Source organism: Balearica regulorum, chromosome 2 (genome assembly GCF_011004875.1).
Source record: "Balearica regulorum gibbericeps isolate bBalReg1 chromosome 2, bBalReg1.pri, whole genome shotgun sequence".
NCBI lineage: Eukaryota > Metazoa > Chordata > Aves > Gruiformes > Gruidae > Balearica > Balearica regulorum.
The window spans coordinates 24,416,478-24,437,451 of NC_046185.1; the positions used below are offsets into that span (position 1 = coordinate 24,416,478).

At 41.2% G+C, this 20,974-nt stretch overlaps 1 protein-coding gene across 2 annotated transcripts in view; it reads left to right on the forward strand.

The window, feature by feature from the left end:
• The first annotated feature begins 3,605 nt into the window (after positions 1 to 3,605).
• The window catches only part of STK3 (serine/threonine kinase 3), a 144,723-nt gene continuing 127,354 nt past the window's right edge, over positions 3,606 to 20,974 (forward strand). Inside the window, exons 1-4 of one of the 2 annotated variants that reach the window (XM_075743654.1) lie at positions 3,606 to 3,973; positions 12,504 to 12,584; positions 13,026 to 13,154; positions 17,016 to 17,130. In XM_075743654.1, coding sequence (XP_075599769.1) covers positions 3,951 to 3,973; positions 12,504 to 12,584; positions 13,026 to 13,154; positions 17,016 to 17,130 — 348 coding nt within the window. In that variant the 5' untranslated portion in view covers positions 3,606 to 3,950. The remainder of the gene's footprint in view (positions 3,974 to 12,503; positions 12,585 to 13,025; positions 13,155 to 17,015; positions 17,131 to 20,974) is intronic. The other variant, XM_075743653.1, reaches the window with a different exon arrangement.

The window sequence follows — 20,974 nt, forward strand, 5'->3', positions numbered from 1 at the left end:
TGGATGGAGCTACTGTGGAATGATACAGGGGACACTGAGGGAGAGAGCACCCTGCAAAACAACTCGGTGGCTGCTGTGGTGAAAGGGTAGAAAGCACACGGGGAGAGGAGCCAGGCTGTGGCTGTGGCACAGATGTGATGAGGGACTAGGGGTATTTTGTCTGGTGAGCGTAAGGTGTTTGTGACCTGTATCTCTTGGAAAACAGGTACTATTAATTCTGCTGTTTGCCACGTATTAGTTACAATGCATGTTGTTTAAATGAGCCTGATCGAATACCTTCTGAAGTAAATGCTGCTTTTATTTGCTACCAAAGGAACTAGAGAAGGTCCCTACTGTAACATACATAACTTATTTGCATGATGTTTATGAAGGACTTTGAAGTATATATTTGGAATTTAAATCTTACCATTAGTAATACCTGTTAGAAACTTGGACATGAGCTTCTCAAGTAATTTTTACTCTTTTCAGGTTTGTTATGAATTATGCGCAACTGCGACAGGATTGACATCTTGGAACTTTTTGTTTCATACATTTAGGGGCTTGGGGACTGTCTTAGTTTGTGGTTATATGGCACCTAATACTTGTCCATGCCATCATGATTCCTGATTCCATTGCAGTATAACTAATTATAATATAACTTATTTTATCTGTTTACAAAACTACATTATAATATAAAATAATTATAGTACTCAAAAACTAAGTATGGTCTTCATCCATCCTTTGGTCTAAGGAACTGCATTTGATGTTGTTGCCAGTTCTGCAGGGAAGGGAGTCCTAATGCATGCTGATAAATTTGTGAAGTGGATTAAATACTTTAGAAGAAAAAGAGTAATTCAGTTAGATTTTTCCCTATATTTTTAAGATTGAGCTACATTAAGCCTTTTCTTACCCACCTGCCTTCTTAGCAGTGTTATATAGTTCCACTGTTGGAAGAAATCATGGGAATACTCATGTAGATCTGTCTGCAACTTCCTCATCTCCATGTTGTCTAGACACCAGCAATCTCATAGTATATTCATGCCTCCAGAACATCTAGACTTCCCTTGCCTGGAAAGCCTGAATGAGGTAGTAGAACAGAGAGAGTCTGTTTTCCCTTTCAAAGTTCCTTCTTTGCTGGTGGCCAGGTACAGTATTGTAATGAATACCAAATCAGTGTTATATTTCACAGCATGGATCCTAAATTCATGGTGCAGGGGAAAGGTGAGATGGTGTTAATTATTCCAATGTCACAAACTAAAAATACCATTTGAAATTATAAGAGATTAATAAAGTAAAATATCAGTAAGAAGACAACATATATACCATAGTATTTTCATTTTCAGCATTAATGTACTTAGAAAGCATTCTGGCAGTTGAATAAGGCAACATCCGAAACTTCTGTGAGAAAGGCATGGAATTAGTCCATATTTTTTGGCACTGTTTGTCTCTCTAGGTTATAAAGCCAGGTAACCTAACTTTTTCTTTTTCAGGAATCTTGGTTTTTTTCACTCTTTTTTTCTTCAGTGGCAGAGATGGAGGACACTCCTGTCCTCTTCCTCTATTATCAGGTGGTCAGGGTATTTTCTGGGAGTGGGGATTGCAGTATTAAATTGTTTTAACAGAGCTAATATCTAAATCTGTTATTCTTGGACAAATTTTCTTCAGGCTTGTTTTTGTCAACTGTTGTTAAAGGGTGAGGGAAAAGTGGCAGATTAGGCTGTTTAGCCTAACATTTTCCAGCGAAAGAAATATATGTATGAATGGGGAGAGGAAGCACTTCTTGGCTCCCTTTTCTTGTCTTGCTCTTACAGCTATAATGTAATACTTGTATGTTTTCTAAGACTGCTTTTCCTTGCTTGAATGTATAGTTTATTGCAGCTTTGGCTTGAGAGGGGGAGCTGGAAAAAAACTGCCTCCTCTGAAACAACCTGGACAAAATATTGCCTTAAAGATTTGTGTTAAAGGATGTGGAGACAGTCTCTGCATTCCAGGAGTATCACAGCCATACAGAGATGTCAGGCTTCCCTTCATGAGGTGAAATTGGTCAGTGGGTATAGCCAAATACCCTGTAAAACAAAGTCAGACACTAGCCACATGGCACCTTCCACTTGCCTGACTTCACTTGTCCAAGAACTAGGGGACGGGAAGCTCTGTGGGGTTCCTCCTAACCACTTTCTAATGCATTCGTACCACACTGTGAGGTATCTGCTGGCTCCTTCTCCTGGGTGGGTTGGTTTTTTTGGCATCTCCTGCAAACAGTTGTCTGTGATATGGACGCATCTGGCAGTACTGCTGCTTAGCCACTCTGGCTTGTGGGATGATACTTGAAGAGTTCTGCGTTAATCCGTTGTGCAAAGGAAGATGTTCTATTGCAGTTTTCCAATGACTCAGAAAAACAAAGAAACCCAAAAGGTCATATGGTGGTGTGTGATTTGTTTTATGGGTTCATTCAATATTACCATTGTGCATTTAGCCTGACCGCAGTGAGTCAACTGGATTGGATTGACTCAGGCAAAGTAGAGGACTTGCACAACAGTAGGATTTCAGCCATTCAAAATTCCCTTGCTAATGCACATCAAAGAGATGCAATTAGGTATGGAGTGTGGATTTTTTTAAGGGGGGGTGCTGTTATACTTGTACATCTAACATCAGCTTAAAGTGGAACTTGGGCATCTCAATATTTTTATGGATCTTGCCCAAATGTTTTACTACCTTGAACTTCCATTAGTTAGGCAAATAAACCCAGCTTTCAGGAAAGGATACAGAAATTGGCTTGAACATTTAAAGCTTGTCTTGTATTGACTTGGCTGGATCTACTTAGATGCTTTGTCAGTTAGTATCTTAAATTGCTACATAAACAGCAGAAAGTCAGAAGTTGTAAGGTGGAGAAATTGCAGGTAACCTTCACATGGTACTCGGTGGCCTGAAATCTGCTGCTTGAATAATTACGTGACAGCTTCCTATGGCTTTGCAGGGTAACTTGTATGCTTTGGCATTAAAAAGTCAAGTGCCAAGTGCCAGCATTTTTCACCTCAAAGCCGTACTGTGTCACCCGAGCCAGCTTTGGAGAGCAGCTCCCCAGTCCAGCCATGACTAACTTCAGACTTCCTCTCTGCTGTGCTCCGGAGCCAGCTGTCCGTGAACAAATTTAACGTTTCAAGGAGGGGCTGGATGCAACTCCGCACCGAGGGCGGCTGTCCCTCGGCTGCTGCAGACAGGCGGATGAAAGGCACGGGCCGCCCGGCAGCATCGCCCCGAGGCGACGAGGCCCCGGGGGCGGCAGCAGGGCAAGAGCCGCCCTCAGCCTCCGCCTCAGGCCGCGGCTCTGCCCCAGCCCTGCCGTCGCCCGAAGGCCCAGCTCCAAAAATCGGGGGATGAGGTGAGTGTGTGGGGGAAGGCACGGCTGTCCTTCGCCCGGGCGGCGCCTCAAGGCCCCGGGTCTCTGTTTCTTCGCCGCCCGGCTTGCCTCGCCCGGCCAGGCCCCTGCGGGCGGCCCTCCTACAGGAACGGGTAGGGCAGGTTCCTCGGGAGGACTACAGCTCCCGGCGTGCCCCGCGGAGCATGCCGGGAGAGCTGCGCCTCGTTCCCGGCGGCACCGCCGCTTCCAAGTTCTTTCCCTCCCGCCGGCGCGACACCGCCCGCCCTTCCCGTGGTGAGGTGGGGCCTCGTCCCCCCTGCCGCTCTGAGCGACTTCCGCGTCGCCCAATCAGCACTTGCAGTGGCGCGGGTTGTAACCACTGAGAGGCGCGGGGGGGCGGGCCCTCGCCGGCAGCCGGGTAGGCAGCGGTAGTGGCGGTTGCCTGAGAGAGGCCGGGAGCGGCGGCGGCCGAGGGAGGGCGCGAGCCCAGTTTAAAGGGCCAGCGAGCGCGCACGAAAGTTGTGAGGCGTTCAGCGGCTACCGGCCCGGTGCTGCCCAGGGGCTCGGCCGGGAGCCCCCCTCCAGACGGCGGGGCCGGGGGGCCAGCGGCGGCATGGAGCAGACAGCGCCCAAGAGGTAACGACCCTCCCTGGCGGCCCCTTCCCCTCCCGGAAGCGAGCGCGGCGGCACGGCCGGGGTGAGGCCTTGGGGTGGCGGGGGGCTGAGGGGGAACGGGCGGCCCCGCCTGCTCCCCCGCTGACTCCCGCCGGCCTCGGGAGGCTCCGGTCCTGGGCGTTGTGAGGGGGGCGGCGGGACAACGACGGGGGCTGAGGCGTGCCTGGCGGCCGGAGGGCTTGTGTTGCGTTGGGGAAGGTCCTCTGTAGCGTGAGGGGCGTCCCCGAAATAACCGTCCGGAGTAAACGTCCAGGTGGATGGAGGCAAACCCTTAGAGGCTGGTTGAGTTACAAGAGGAACATTTTAATGTAAAATGAGGGAAACTTCATCACCGAGAAGAGTCCTTTGTGGCCTGGGGGTCTGTGCACTTTGTAGTCCAGGTCTATGGAGGAAACCAACCTAAGTAGTAGAATTCTGTGATTCTAAGCAGTCGTTCTTATCTTTCCTCGTTAGAAAGTGCCCTTGTGTCCTGCTGGTGGAGGGATGCTTGTGGGGGTGGGCGCTGCATAGTTGCAATTGCAAATCAGGGAGTGGGAAGAGGCAAAAATCAAGAGTATTCCCACAGTATGTGTATTTTCTGAAATATATAGGGTATCTGGTTAATAGTAATTAATTACTATGTGGGGGTTTGGTTTTTTTTAGCATTTATTATTTGGCTTCTTTTTTTTGTGCGTGTGTAATAGTGTGAAACAATGAGCTTTTGCTTTAAATGTGACACTGTCATTTTAATGCACAAAATATTTTTGTTTTAATTGTATTTATTTAAATTGGAACAATCCTTTTTTGGATATAGTTATATACTACATAGTATAGTAGTATATGTAGTTGTGTGGTATACAGAATATAATTACACAGTTTACATATATACTTACTGTCTTAGAGCTTCAAGTAGTTTACTTTTGCTTCCTGTAATTTAATGAAAAAATCTAGGAACTGCGCAATAGAAATTTGTGGCAGAAGATAATAAATAGTTTTTTGTATTCTACTTTTAAACATATACACTTAAAACCTTTAAAATTCTTTAAAACAACTTCCTGCGGGATGACAGGACTTGGGAAGAACATGATCTTGAACTCTACTGTTTTGTTTTTTTTTTTTTTCCTCTCCAGTAATACATCAAGTAACAGTATCTACTACTGAAAACTTTGACCCAAAATTGATTAATAGTTATGCAGAGGGTTTTTAGGAGGCAGTTGGTGGAGGAGGGACAGGCCTACGCTGTAGTTTCAGAATGACAGTACTGTGTGTCGCAAATAAAGGAAGTAGAAGAGGCACCAGCAAGGGTTTAGGAGAAGAAATGGGAATGTCTGAGGAGTAATCGATGTTACCAGAACCAGTGCAAACCCTGGGATCTGATGATATCAAAGGATTGAGAATAAAACTTCAAGTTAGCATAACCTACAGGAGGTTTTTTTGGAAGATCTGAGATTTGCTGTAACTATTGCCTAGCTGGTGGTGTGTCTGGCTTAATTGAGAGTGGGGAGCTGATTCAATCCTTCGATTCAGTTAGGAAGAAGTAGAAAGCTGATGAGAGAACTTCTAAACTCTGGCATGTTTTTATACTTTCCATGTTTTTTGAAACTTATTTCTGCAAATTTGAATGTGATGAGAACTTAATGGATTTGTTTCTTTAGTGGGAGGGAAGATTTGAACTTTGTTTTTCATAAGATACAAGTGTTTGCAGCCCCTGTGTAAATATACAGCCTTTATCCATTGTTTTTTATGATTTTCTGATTGTTTGACATTCCCAACTATTCTGCTAGGCCAACCCCTTTTCCTGCAAATCTAGGAAGAATACAGTTTATTTTTTGTGGGCTGAAATTTTTGGTGTCTGCCTTGGATGCAGGAATTGCTTGGGATGGACACACCATGTTTACTTGGCAAAATAGATGTGAGCAGTAGACTTATTTTACTTTGGTGCCTGCTGTCTACAGGAGCAGTTACTGATAGGGATCTGTTGCCATGATATTTGTAGGGCAAGACATTCATCTAGAGGAATCAAGAATTTCATATGAGCACTTCAAAGCTGCTTGGATGTCTAGAATCCCAGTGTTCTCTCACAGGTATAAGGCACTTTTATTCCCCCTTTCCCTATAAAGAAACACACCACACAGTTGTGAGTTGTGTAAATCTTTAAAATAGCCCTTCAGAAAGTAGCAGTGAGGATGCCCAAGTGACAGGCTAGGCTACTGTAGCTTTTCAATGGGGATGCTGTCAAAATCACTAGCTTTTCTTGTTTGACCAAGGTACTGCAGCAGTAAAGAGGAGTCCTTTTCAAAATAATTTTGTTTACTTTTAAAAAATAATTTAGCATCAGTGTTCTGACTTTATGCTGAACAATTTGTGCAGTAGTTGACACAGTGTTTTCTTGCATCTGAATTTCTAACTGTATTTCAGATGTGCTTGATACTTCTTCACTAAAAAGGACTTTCACTCTTGAAGTAGTTACATTTACCTCTGAGTCTTGTAATTTTTCTCTTTTATTGCATTTTTCTGTATATGTAGGCATACTCATGCATGAGGAGCTAGATTGCATACAAGGGAAAAAAAAGTAGCTAGAGACACAGTTCTGTCATAGTTTTTAATCTTGCCCATTTCCTGCGCACTGATGCCAAATAAAAGGCTGCATTGAGTGTGTTAATTAAGATTTTCCAGTCCTTTCTTTAAACCAAGTTTAATTTTCACCAAAATAAACTTTTCAAGTTTAGTGGGAAGGGAAAAACTTGTTTTTAAAATATGAACTGTCTGTGAAAAATACGTTGGTCTTAATGTTTGTGTCAATGGGCATGTAAGGTCACATGGATGATGACTGTCAAGTTCATCCTGCAAATGATGGGATGGAAGTGTAACTTTGCTTGGGTTTTATTGGTAGAAAACTAAATGTAAGTACACAATAATGTAAACTGTCTTAAACTTGCTTCTACTTGTGTGAACAGAGTAAAGCAGTGTAAATGTCTCAAGGCTTTCACATGCCACCTCTATTTCTGATGACTGCAGTGATTTCTCTTAGCAGCTTCTCTTTTAATACATCAGTATAATTGATCCCAGCCATTCTTTTTAAATATTTCAATGTGCTAGTTTTTCTGCAGAATAAACCACATATATTCATGTTTCATGGAGCAGCTGTCCAGTTTTCCATAACTCATGACATTATTTGATGGAGTTCTATTCTTTAGTCCTGCTTTATTTTTCTCTGTTAACTTTCAGGGTTTTTTTTTTAATGCCTACCTCTGTAGCACATCACCAATTTATTTTGTAAAATCTGTATGTAATGACTGTAGGACCCTGAACTCGTACTTTGCTTTTTCATGTTGAGAGGAGGGAATATTGCTTGCTCTTTCAGGTCCCAATTCAGATTTTTCTGATCATTATGCTAGGATTAGTAGTCTTGGGTGCCTCTCCCTGTTTCTAGGTTTTTCTGCATTTAGTTATGTGGAGTTTTGCTGATGTACTCAAAGATGCGTAAGATTCTGGTCATGCTAAGTATGAATGTTTTCTCCTATCAACTGGTTTTATAAAAGTAAAATTCTTTGCTAGGATGTATTTTTCTTGTTTAAGAAATTAGGTGTTATGCAGAAAGTCAGACCTGCTTGGAACAAGAAAATCCTTTTGACAACTCTTCTTGTCCCAAAATTGTAGTTAGTGCTCCTGCTTTCAGGAACAGCTTTCCTTCTGGAAGACTACTGAAATGGCCTGGAGTCACTACCTGGTGATTTTGTAGAGTAAAAGAACCCAGAATGACTTTCTACCCAGGTTTTATACTTGTATTCTACATACCTCCTTTAGACCTTCTCACATTTTTTAAAGTGTATATATATATATGTGGCACTTTTATCCTGTGGCCAGAATAGAACATTTCCTGAATTTTCTGATTTATGTGTTCTGATTTAAATGCTCGTGTCATGACATTAGAGAACCCATGAGGGAGAGGAATGAGACACTTCCCCCCCACCCCTGGTTGTTCTTAAGCCCTTTGTCTCTTCAGTTGCCCCCCCCATATTTTTAGTCATGCCTTAGCAGACAGGTATTTTTCTGGGTGCTTATAGTATTCACTTCCCATGTAGAACACCTTAATGCTTTTAAAACAAGTAGTGATCCTTCTGCAATGTTTGGCTATATGTGTCTTATCTTGCACATTTAGAAAGTGAGGCTAGTAGGACACACATGTACACAAACAACTCCTGATTAAGAAGCTGATTCTGAAGTCTTAGATACATTTCTATGTCCCAAACTGTAGTTGCTTGTTTTTAACCAAGATAATAAGATAATATTTCTTGTCTTTTCTTCTTGTATTCTACTTAGTGCTTTACAGTCGGTTAAAACAGTCATCTTCCTCTTCCCTGCTTCTCATGAAGTTTTCATGAATGCTGTCTTTATTGCAACTGTGTCCTGGTTTTGGTTGGGATAGAGTTAATTTTTCTTCTTAGTAGCTGGTATAGTGCTGTGTTTTAGATTTAGTAGGAGAATAATATTGATAAGACACTGATGTTTTAGTTCTTGCTAAGTAGTGCTTACACACTTAGAGTCAAGGACTCTTCAGCTTCTCCTGCCCTGCCAGTGAGTAGGCTGGAGGTGCTCAAGAAGCTGGGAGGGGGCACAGCTGGGACAACTGACCAAAGGGATATTCCATACCTTATGAAGTCATGCTCAGTGTATAAACTAGGGGAGTTGGCTGGAGGCGGAAGGCTGCTCAGGAACTGGCTGGGCATCGGTCGGCAGGTGGTGAGCAGTTGCATTATGCTTCACTTGTTTTGTATGTTATTATTACTAGTATTTTCCCTTTCTGTCCTATTAAACTTTACCTTAACCCATGAGGTGTGGGGTCCTTTCCCTCCCTCCCCCCCCCAGTCCCACTCTGGGGTGGGATGAGGGTGAGCAAATGGCTGTGTGGTGTGTAGCTGCTGGCTTTCAGGGTATATCACATGTTGTTCTGCAGTTTCAGAGCTGGGAAATCTATTAAACTTCTAGAAATAGAAGTCATTAAACAGCCTGAGTTATCAGGATCTGTCTATGGTTCAAAGAACTGTGGTGTTAATACTGTCACTTGAACACTGGACCTAGCATCTGTACTCTTACAGTATATTTGTGAAGGAGCGTGAAGTACTTTTGAGCAGTGCATTTGGCAATGAAATTCCTGAGGTCGACGTGTATTGCTTCCTCTAAATGGATTTAGTATTTATCTGCTTTAATGTTAAATATTATTTGGTCTCATAACATGTTTGTCAGAGTTGGTTAATGTGAAAATAGTTCTAAAACTGCAGAATGATTATTTCTTTGGTCTCTAGGTTGCCTCTTAAATAGTCCAGATAATGTGTTACTTGACGGTGACATTGTTTTTGATCAGTTTATGGCTGTTCATGATTGTTTCCCTAGCTCTTCTCAAGCACTCCCAATGTCTTGGAGTTAATGGTGCTGCGGAAACCCTCTTAGTATTAAGCATATTCTAAAGTTCTCTCTCAAGAACTGTATCCTAGGCCACATCAAAAGAAGCGTGACCAGCGGGTCAAGACAGGTGGTTCTGCCCCTCTACTCTGGTCTCATGAGACCTTACCTGGAGTACTGCATCCAGCTCTGAGGTCCCCAGCATAAGAAAGACATCGCGCTGTTGCGGCGAGTCCAGAGGAGGGCTGCGAAGCTGATCAGGGGCATGGAGCACCTCTACCTATGAGGACAGGCTGAGAGAGTTGGGATTGTTCAGCCTGGAGAAGAGAAGGCTCCAGGGAGATCTAATTGCAGCCTCCAGTACCTGAAGGGGCCTACAGGAAAGATGGTCGGGGACTGTTTATCAGGGAGTGTAGTGACAGGACAAGGGGGAATGGCCTTAAACTGAAGGAGGGCAGATTTAGATTAGATACTAGGAAGAAATTCTTTCCTGTGAGGGTGGTGAGGCACTGGCACAGGTTGCCCAGAGAGGTTGTGGATGCCCCATCCCTGGAAGTGTTCAAGGCCAGGTTGGGTGGGGCTTTGGGCAACCTGGTCTAGTGGAGGGTGTCCCTGCCCATGGCAGGGGGTTTGGAACTAGATGGTCTTTAAGGTCCCTTCCAACCCAAACCGTCTATGATTCTATGAAGAAGCAAATTTGCTACAAGGATGTGTGTGTGTGTAAAAGTGAAATTTTGAAGGCCTCTTCAAAATGGGCTTTGGGATGGATTTTTTTCCTCTTATTTTCTATTTTTTTCTCTTCTTTTCTATTCCTTCTCATTTTAGTAGGCATTACTCTCTTGGTCAGGTGGAAGTGTTCTCTTCTTTGGTTGAGGTCACTGTATGTTTTTTCTTTTCCAGTTACTGAAAAGTTCAGTCCCTCCATTATTCTGTTGAGTATGTCTTCTTAGACAGCTCTTCGGTCAAGTGAGAGACTTGGCTGATGGTTGTGCTTTTTATTTTTTTTAGGTTCTGCTGGTATCATATGCATACTGTGCATGCTTTTTGTTGGCGACAAGTGGAGAATGATGGCAGTAACTTTTATTCTGTTAACGTTGCCTTTAAGGATGCGGATAACCTGATCAGAGGGGAGAAAATAACTTGAAACAAAAGAAGCAAAACTAATGAATTATTTCTTTAATACCTACCTGGAAAATCTTGGGTTTTTTTCCCCACTTTTTTTATCTCAACTTACACTTGTTAATTAATGAAATAAGTGCTTCCTTGCAAGATTTAAGTTCAATCTTTCTGCTTTCTAGTCTCTAACTAGCAGAGAAGGGGAAAAAAGAAAGCAGATTTGTTATGTGTTCCTGTGTTTGATTTGTAGGCCACTTTTGCAGATGTTATATAGCTGCTCTCGTTTGAATTTTCTGCTGTTTTTCTTCATGTTCATGAGTTATGCCTTTCCTTCACTGTGGAGATTTTTATTCTCTTTTAAACACACATGCTTTCCAGCTTCCTGTCTGTTTGCTGTAGCAAACTGCATGTCTTTACAGCAGTTAATGCACCTTTCCTTACTGCTTGTGGATGCTTTTTGTATTCATATAATTGCTACACCTATCAAAGAGTTCTTTGATATATAAACGTGTACACCCCACCCCCTTCCCCCCAGCTTTCCTTGTTTAACACTGATCCATATGACCTGTGGGCTTATACAATTACTTTAAATTTTTGTCTTTAGTTACATGTTTGGCAATAACAAGTCTCTTCTGATTCAAGAATTCCTTCATCAGTCATTCCACTGTATCTTTTATTATTTCTGTATATCACAGAATTACATCTCTTTATACGATGGGGTTTTGTTTGAACACTGTTCTTCCGATGTTAGATTTGACAATCTTTTCTGTCAGTGCCCTTCTCCCCTCCCCTGTTTTGTATTAATTTCCAGGAAAGTGTCACAAGATAACTTATTTTCCCTAAGTTCTCAATGATCTGCTGTGCTTCAAAGTTTCTTTGTTTTCCTTTTTCCTCCTCCTGCAGATGGATACATTGTCTATATCTAACACTACAGCACCAGCTATTCTTTAGCTCATCTACTTTAATAGTATCCTTGGCTATCATATAGTGTTAACTTGTTATTTCAATCTTGCAGCAAAACTCCCTGTAACTTTTAGGGGGAAAGATTTACATGTTGCAGCCACCCGGCCTCACAGCAACCTGTGTGTGGTTATATTTTCCTGTGCTATGTTCAGTGTCAGCTCCATCGCAAGCTTGCAGCCAAGTTGTGTTCTGAGATCTGCCAGGAGTCTGGGGGCCTGGATGGACGGGAATGCTGGAGACTGGGGAAAGGCTAGGACTGCTTATAAAGAACAAAGGATAGTGGTACGAGTGGGTTGAAGGTGCTGGGAGAAATTGTAGGGTGATCCTGAGTGATTTGAGACTGTGTGAGAGAGAACTGGAGGGCAAAATATGGTGGTGATATGTAATGAGAGATTTTGTTGCACCTGTCCCTGTGTACATTCACAAAGATGCAAAAGGGACTGCCCCAACAACCCTTAGGGTACTCAACTCTTGGAAGTTCAATGTTCTGCTACTATCTGTGAAGATGAAGTACTAGCATACGTTCCCAGAGTCATCTTGACTCTGTGTTCTGCTTTTAACTTGATGTAGTTCACTGGCTTATGAGTGGTATAGTTTAGAAAGTGGATAGTTTATGAGGGTAAAAGGTTGGTTTATACATTTTTAGATAACAACATGGCATACTCTAGGCAGTAATGAGCATGTGTTTGCATGCTGGCTGCTTTTTGATGAAAGGTGAGCTTTACTGTATTCTGTGGCTGTTTCTACTTTAGTAAAGGAAGTGGTTTGGACAATGAATTGGTCCTATGCTGCTTTGAATTGAGTAAACATTTGTGGGAAAGTGATAATGACAAAAATTGTCATAACTTTCTCCATCTTAAATGATGATTGATTAAAATTTTATTACTGCACTTTAATGAGGTGTTTTATTTTCATTGGAATATGTTTTTCTTTATAATCTGCTTTTCTTTCTGTTCTTTTGTATGGAAATTTGCTTGAGTTCTGTGCCTTCCTCCCCCAAACAAACAAATAACTTTTGTCTTTCTTTTAGCAAACTGAAAAAGCTAAGTGAAGATAGTTTAACTAAGCAGCCTGAAGAAGTCTTTGATGTTCTGGAGAAACTTGGTGAGGGGTAAGTACAACTATTTATGAGGGAATGGGATCAGAGGGAAACAGTATATAAAGCATGTAGGAATATTAAGTTACAGAGAGAGTGACAGTAAATGCCTTAAGGAATGCTTCTCTGGACAAGTGTTAATAATAAAGCAGATGCATGCATGAGTAGACTTCCACACTTCCTCAAATCTATTTATGCATTTTTGATGTCCCGTGTTTATTAAGGCTGCAGAGATGCTTGCACCTGTACTGGAGATAGATACTCTACATCTTGACAAAAATTAATTCTTCAGAGGCATGTCTTTCCTGAGGTCCTGATAGAAATGAATTTTTTGCAGCCTGAAAAACCCCCTCAAACTTCTGTGTGATCATATGGCTTCTGTGACTTCTTAAAGTTTCTGTATAATGGTAATGAGAAACAATTGTTCAAAAAATAAATTCCTTCTCTTATTTTTAGGTCTTATGGTAGCGTGTTTAAAGCAATACACAAAGAGTCTGGACAAGTTGTAGCAATTAAACAGGTCCCTGTGGAGTCAGATCTTCAAGAAATAATTAAAGAAATCTCTATAATGCAACAATGTGACAGGTAGGTATGACAATTCTGCTCCCTTTCTTGGAGTCTATGTGAAAATGTATTTGTACTTGTGAATATAGATGAAATGTATGCAGCTGCAAGCTTTTTTTAATATGGAAAGTTAAAGCAGTCTGTGTTGCACAATTTGCTTAAGGAACCACTTTGCGAACCTCTTCCTATCCTTAGGTTGGATTGCAGGAAGTACAAGTAGTGTACATCACAGCAACTGTTGAAAGAATAAGTACTTGCCTCTGCTTAGAATTCTTCGTGCTTGTTTCACTTTACTTGCACTGGCAAGCCCAAAGGTTAATATTTCTTGTAAATGTCTTAGGCCTTGTGAATTCCAAGTTACCTGTTTCAGAAGATCGATAAAGATGTTTCTAGCACAAGACTAACGGCTAGCAGTTAGCTTCCAAAATAGTATTTTATCAGTTGTCTTTTTCATGCAGGATTATACCTTTTAAAAAGTGAACATTCTTCTAATAGTTCTGAAGAAGGACTGTTAACCTTAGACTTGTTCACAAAGAATGTATCTTATGATTGCTAGTATTGCAGGAGTGGAAGCCTTAACATCAAGTTTCTGCAAGGATGCAGAAATAACTTTGCATTTCCTCTTTTCTATGGAGTTACCCATTTTTTATTTGTATATTTTTTGGGGATAATCTTTTAAGGTTTTGGCTGTAACTTCAAGGTCCGATTTGATAGGATGAGCCTTTATTCATGTCTGATCAGCGGTATCAGAATCCGTTGTTTGTGACTCAAAGTGCAAACAGGGAAGCTTTGCATTTTAATTAGGTGAAACTTTCTTTAAAATATTGATTGCTTTAGTCATTAACTTGGTGAATTATATTATAGCAAGTGGTCTGTTGTTTCTCAATTGTGTTTGTGCTTTTGTGGTGTGTCAGTGTTGAAGTTCTGTCTTTAAATGAAAAATTTGCTCTTTTTGGCAATGAGCAGTACTCATCCTAGATTTAAAGATAATCCTTTTAATGCAGTCTGAATTCATTCAGATTTGTCGCTGAATGTTTTGCTAAGGTGTTACACGGACTTTGATCGTACTGTTCCACAGCATCTTGTCTATGGGGTCGTGAAGGAGGAGAGAAGATTTCAAGTATTTATCCTTAAATACAGGGATAAAGACCTCACAGTACATTGTATCTAGCACATGAGAATGCAACTGTTCTTCAAACTTCTTTAGAACCTCTGCCTGCCAGCCCTGATCTGAGTATTTGTGACCAATGAATACACTGGACCTTGTAATCCATTCCCTTCTGGCATTGACTGTTCTGAATGCTAGAAGCCTGTTAAAAGTGTAGGCAGAGGGATGGAAGGAAAAGGAAGCATTATGTTTTTTCCCACATTCCAGAAAGATGTGTGGTACTAAAAGGATTTGGAACCCTTGAATTTTGGTTGGGGCTCTTCTTAATCTTTTTTGTCCCTGTGAGACTTCTTTTGTCTGTCTGGCCAGTTGGAGTTTTGTAACAGGTATAGATTAAAAAGGAAGCAGCACTCTTGTTTGTCTGCTTAACTATGAAACTAGATTTGATCCTCAGAGTAGGTCCTCGGCTCTTCCTGTGCACTGGAAGAGGAGTTAAAAAGTATTAAGAGCACAGCAACAAGAAGAATCAAAGTAAACATATTTTAACTTCCCTGCTTCATTTCTTTCCCCTTACATAAAGACAGACCTTGAATAAGTTGGAAAATAGCACCTCATGGATTATCAGAAAGAGTTCTTCTCTGGGGTCAGTGATTGAATTGCAGCCCTTAGTCACTGCACAGGCTTGAGCCATGTGAGCTGACTGGAAGCAGTGGTGTAGGTTGTAGTGTATGTATGTCTGTTAGTACTAGACCAGGATTGAAACAGATACTTAAAACAGATGTCTGTGAAGTATGCTGAAAAAGAAAAGAAGTGCTGATACTTGAGAATCTTCTAAAATTTTCACCTTTCTTTCTGTACTATGCTTCTTGTGCCATTTTCATTCTTGTCCTAGGTGGGCCTACTCACTGTCTTATTCCTGTGTCCCTTGTCCTGACCCCCTTTTCTCTGTCCTTGTTCTTTGTTTCCTGCTTTTCTTTGAACAACATGGTGTGTTTAGTATCTACTGGAAGTGTATTACTGTATAACACTTTTAAGAAAAAGAGTGCAGAATTTTAGAACACAAACTCTTCCTTCACTGGACAAGATGCAGCTATTCTCTGGTTGAAGAGAAGGGTTGGGCTCTGCACCATGTGCTTGTATATCTGTCGTGTTCCTTGGTGCAAATACAGCCCTGTGCAGTACTGATGGGAGGGATGATGCACTTTTTAATACTTTATTTTCATATGTGATGATTCCACAGATGATATAGAAAAGCATTGAGCTGTTGCAGCATCTCAAATAAAAGATGATCTTTACTCTTTCTTTCTTCTCCATGCCTGTTTCTGGAATGAGCTACACTGTATGTGCTGAAGCTCTTCTAAGGGGAAAAACGTAGATTCTAAGACAAGCAGTTGATATGGAAAAGACTGGCCCATGTAGTTAAGTGGGACAAGGCTTTAAGCAAATGTGAACAGTGTTTTGAGTTTGCACAGCACATGGTGTTTTGAAAAGATTATCTTGTCTTGATTTGTAATAATACTCAATTTTTGCTGGGAAAACCAGCATAATAGGAATCTGGCAAGAGATGGCCATGAAAATCAGTGGGTTTTCTTCAGAAGTAACAGTAAACTTCCACGCTTCAGGAATTTATAAGGGGCAAGATTAGTATGTCATACTTGTTTGGACTAGTTAGGCGGGAATTGACCCACTTGCCTTCTGTAAAGGCAAGTTGCTATAGTACTAACAGTTGCTCTTTCATGAAGTAGTTTGCTGATTAGTTTTGACCTATCTTTTATAAAGATAGCACTATGTTGCAGGAGGCAAACATAGGTCCTCTCTTTTTCTTATATCATTTTTCTAACAAAAAATGTTGCTGCCAAACATGCTGATCCTAAAATACAATTCCTTGCTCCAAAACAAAAGTGTTTGATTCCACCCCAAAATGCAGGTGTTCTGAACAGAAGCCACTGTTTGAGATCTCAGTATTTTACTTCCTGACTTTGTGGGAGGTGGATGGCAATCTTGCTGTAACCTCCTTTGGTTAACTTCCTGCCAATAAACCTCCAACCTTTTATTTCCATAAATACACTATCTAACCACTTTTCTGAAGGAATGTCCTTGTTATGTTTACCACATCTGTTTCTGCCTTTCTTTTGCAAGTGCCTCTGAGGAAGTATTATGTCAAGTGCCAAACTGATGAGTAGCAAAGCAGTATGTTCTGTTTATGACAGAACTATCTCCTCACATGAGACGCTTCAATATGAAAATGCATTTACAAATCCAGAAGTCTTGTTCAAACCAAAACTAGATTTTGTTTAACATGGAAGTCTAGATCTATGCTTAAAATGAGTTCGTGCTTAGAAAATCAGGAAAACATGGGTGAGTTTCCATGGTTTGTTGTTCAGGAGGGAAGAAAACAAGGCAGCCTTTTCAAGAAGGGAAACATCCAATAACTTTGTGAGGAGAGTTAAAAATTAAGAAGGGCCTTAGAGGAGAGAAAAACAAAGCTTTATATCAGAAGACTAATGCTTGTGATAACTATGTCTGTATTTGAAGATCACTGAAAGCTTGTGATATGTACATATAGTAATGCCTTTATAATTTTATTAAGCAGACAGACTTTATTCTAACAAGGCATTGGTGAAGCCAATTACAGTTTTAAAATGTATTTGATTGCACTTGCTTTTTAGCTGTGTTAGTGTGTGTCAAACTGTAATTTTTAACAACACTGATGATGATTTTTTTTTCCCCTACTAAGAATTTATCTATTTATCTAACTTTTTTTTCCCATCTAGTCCTTATGTTGTCAAGTACTATGGCAGCTATTTTAAGAACACAGATCTATGGATTGTTATGGAATATTGTGGAGCTGGCTCTGTTTCGGACATAATTAGACTTCGTAATAAAACGGTGAGTTTTTTCAAAAAATGTATAATGCTTATTAAAATTAAACTGTGAATTAAGACTAGAAGCCAGGATAAAAGTCAGAGTCACAAGACAAGATCTTGGCTGATGCCGAGGGGCATATCTGTGCCTTGGTTCCTCAGGAAACAAGCTTGTGCTTTGACTGTTTGTCCATTCCTCTGTGAAGTGATCATCAGCAGAAGCAAATGCATTTTGAAATATGAAGATCCTGTAACTTTCTTGAAAATTTCTGCTTTGTGCAAGGCAAAACTGTGTGCAGCTTCTTCCTCCCACTCTCTACCCATTCCACCTCGCAGTCTGTCAGCAGGCCACTTAGTACGTGCATGGTTTGGAACCAGGCATAGAATTGTCTTGTTCCCACTCAGTAATTAGGGACCATGCAAAGTAATTGGTATTACTCAAGGAATGAGAAGGGGAAGGATTGCCAGTTAAGGAATGTGAGAGGGAACTAAAACACATGGTTGCATCGAAGAGTCTTAACAGACTTGTAACAGCAGTAATGTAGAGGAGGGTGCAAACCTGTAGGAAACAGGCTTTGTTCTATTTAAGAAACAGTTTCTCTGAAAAATGTTTTGTTGTAGATGTCAAATAATCTTTAGTTCTTTTGAGTCCATTGACCTCAGTAGTGGGCTGTAACATAAGGTGTTCATTCTACCAACAAGTACCGTGAGATGACCTGCTAGTTCTTAGCTCTCTACATTCTGTAAACATGTCTCAAAATGTTCCTTGCACCATACCTCGGAGCAGAGAGGTAAAGAGAAGGAGAGAAAAACAATGTTTAGGATTAGAAAGTAAGACATAAGGGAAAGTTACATTAGATTTATTAGGAAGTGGGGGTGATGTCCAGACTAGAGGAAAGGTGGCTTGCATCAGTGCTGCTGTAATGTTGAACTAGTGACTGGGGAAAAGCCAAAACCAATGAGAGATTGCTGGAGTTCCTGCAACCTTTAGAACTGATGTCCTTACACTTGTGTATCCTCCAAGGGTTAGGAGAAGAGCCAGTAGCTCTGGTGAGAAATCATAGTATAATTTAGGTTGGAGGGAATTTTAAAGGTCATCTAGTCCAACCCCCCTGCCATGGGCAGGGACATCTTCAACTAGATTTGGTTGCTCAGAGCCCCATCCAACCTGACCTTGAATGCTTCCAGGGAGGGGGCATCTACAGCTTCTCTGGGCAACCTGGTCTAGTGGTTCATCATGCTCATTGTTTTTTTTAAAAAAAAAAAAAAAAAAAAAAAGTCTTCCTTTTATCTAGTCTGAATCTGCCCTCTTTTAGTTTAAAACCATTGTGCCTTGTCCTGTTACTACAGGCCATATTAAAAAGTCTGTCCCCATCTTTCTTGTAAGCCCCCTTTAGGTACTGGAAGGCTGCTCTAAGGTCTCCCTGGAGCCTTCTCTTCTCCAGGCTGAACAGGCCCAACTCTCTCAGCCTGTCTTCATAGGAGAGGTGCTCCAGCCCTCTGATCATCTTTGTGGCCCTCCTCTGGACTCGCCCCAACAGCTCCATGTCCTTCTTATGTTGGGGACCCCAGAGCTGGACGCAGTACTCCAGGTGGGGTCGCACCTGTTTTGATGCAGCCCAGGACACAGTTGGCTTTCTGGGCTGCAAGCACACACTGCCGGCTCGTGTTGAGCTTCTCATTAACCAATGCCCCCAAGTCCTTCTCCTCAGGGCTGCTCTCAATCTCTCCATCCCCCAGCTTGTATTGATACTGGGGGTTGCCCTGACCCATGTGCAGGACCTTGCACTTGGCCCTGTTGAACCTCATGACATTCACATCAGCTCACTTCTTGAGCTTGTCCATGTCCCTCTGGATGGAATCCTATCCCTCAGGCGTGTCAACCGCCCCACTCAGCTTGGTGTCATCGGCAAACTTCCTGAGGGTGTGCTCGATCCCAATGTCGATGTCATTGATGAAGAGATTAAGCAGTACTGGTCCCAATATTGACTCCTGAGGGACACCACTCATCACTGATCTCCATTTGGACATTGAGCCTTTGACCATTACCCTCTGGATGCGGCCATCAAACCAATTTGTCATCCACTGAACAGTCCATCCGTCAAATCTGTATCTGTCATTTAGAGAGAAAGCTTTTGTGAGAACCCCTGTCAAAGGCCTTACAGAAGTGCTGTAAGCTAGTCCAGAATGTAAAAAAAATAATAAAAAGTCCCATTTAAAACAGAATTTAGGAAAATAAGGAGCAAACTTGTGTGTGCATCGATAGAAAATGCTAGAATTAATTTTCAAAAAAGTGTGTGTATGTATGTGTATATTAAATCAGGCAATCTAGTTTTTTGTTTATCTATTTTAGGATATTGTCATAGTAGAGATATTAGAGGTTTGAGGGAAAGATTTTGAGTCTCAGAGCGAATCTTCTACCTCTGTTTGTGGTTAAAGTTGGTATTAAATAGCATGAATTCTGTTCCAAGAAATAGAATAATCAATAAATACATGGATACATGTAATGAGGATAAAGTTAACATACCTTTTGTAAAGGCAAGTCATGCAGCATGTGACTAGTAGAGTCCTATAAAGGAGTTGTTGGGCACACAGAGTTGTTGTAGAGTTGGTCTGGATGTCCTTGATACTGAAAGGTTTATGGACAGAATTTGGCACCAGAGGCTCTTAAAGAAATACACTTGTACCAGTGTCAATGAGGAGTTCTGTCATAGATGAGTAATTGGTTTAAAGATAAAAGAGAGAGTGTTAGTAAATGGTTGTTTTGGGAATCCTACATAAGTCTGTGATGTCCTCTTCAGGAAAGAGGGTAGAAATACTAATGAAAGTGATTGTATTCCTAGTAGTAACGACAGGGAAAGACTTTGTGGTACTGAGTGTCTGACTGAGACAGTAAACATAAGTAAATGTGAAGAGATACATTTGGCTTGGTGGGGGAGGCAAAGTCTTTTAGCTGAAGTACTCATGAACCTGTATATAATACTTAGAAATAATTGAACAAGTAAAGGGGTTGCCAAAGATTACGATACTAGCAACGATGTAACAGAACTATGTAAGTTAGAGAAAAGTGTCAAGGATGATAAAAAATAAAGAATACTTCTCTAGAAGGAGGTACTAAATGGATTAGGATACTCCTGTGTTGGGAAGAGGTACCTGGAGGGAGCGACATGGTGGAAGGTTTTGAAAACCATGAGTAGCACAAAGTGAGGGAGTAAGCTATGGTTATGCGCTGTTTATTACAAAGCAAGGGATCACTTGTGTTAGTAGATCCAAAGCAATTTTTTTTTTCAACACGTGATAATGAGATCCACTATATAGTTATAAATGACCTTATAGATGCTAAGAGTTTGTTGTCAAAAGGCATTTGAATAAGGCCAGGAAAAAATGACTATGGCTGGACACAAATAGTTAATGGCTGGAGCGGGAAATCCCTGTGTTTCAGATCTCTGGGAAGGTGAAGCAGACAACTATTGATATTTACTTGACATGTGCTTACATTCTGCCCTAGGTACCTACTGTAGGCCACTGATGAAGACAGGCTACCAGGCTACATAGAACTTTTGTTTTGGCTTAGGATGGGAGGTATTCTGGTGCATGTTACAAAAAAAGCAAAGCAAACTCATCTATTTCTCACTTGCCCTGCCTGCCTAAATCTTGTAAGTTTTGGAAGACTTGTTTGAATTCTGTTGCCCTGTGTGGAACAGTGACCTGATCACCCAGACTGCTGTGTGATGGGAAGCTTGTGACTGAGTTACTGGAACGAAGCTTCTTAAAGAACTTCAGCATTCTGTTAGTGACTTTTTTTTTTTTTAAATGGAAATGGTTTCACTGTACTTTTCACAAGAAAAAAAAGTGTTCACTTGGAAGCG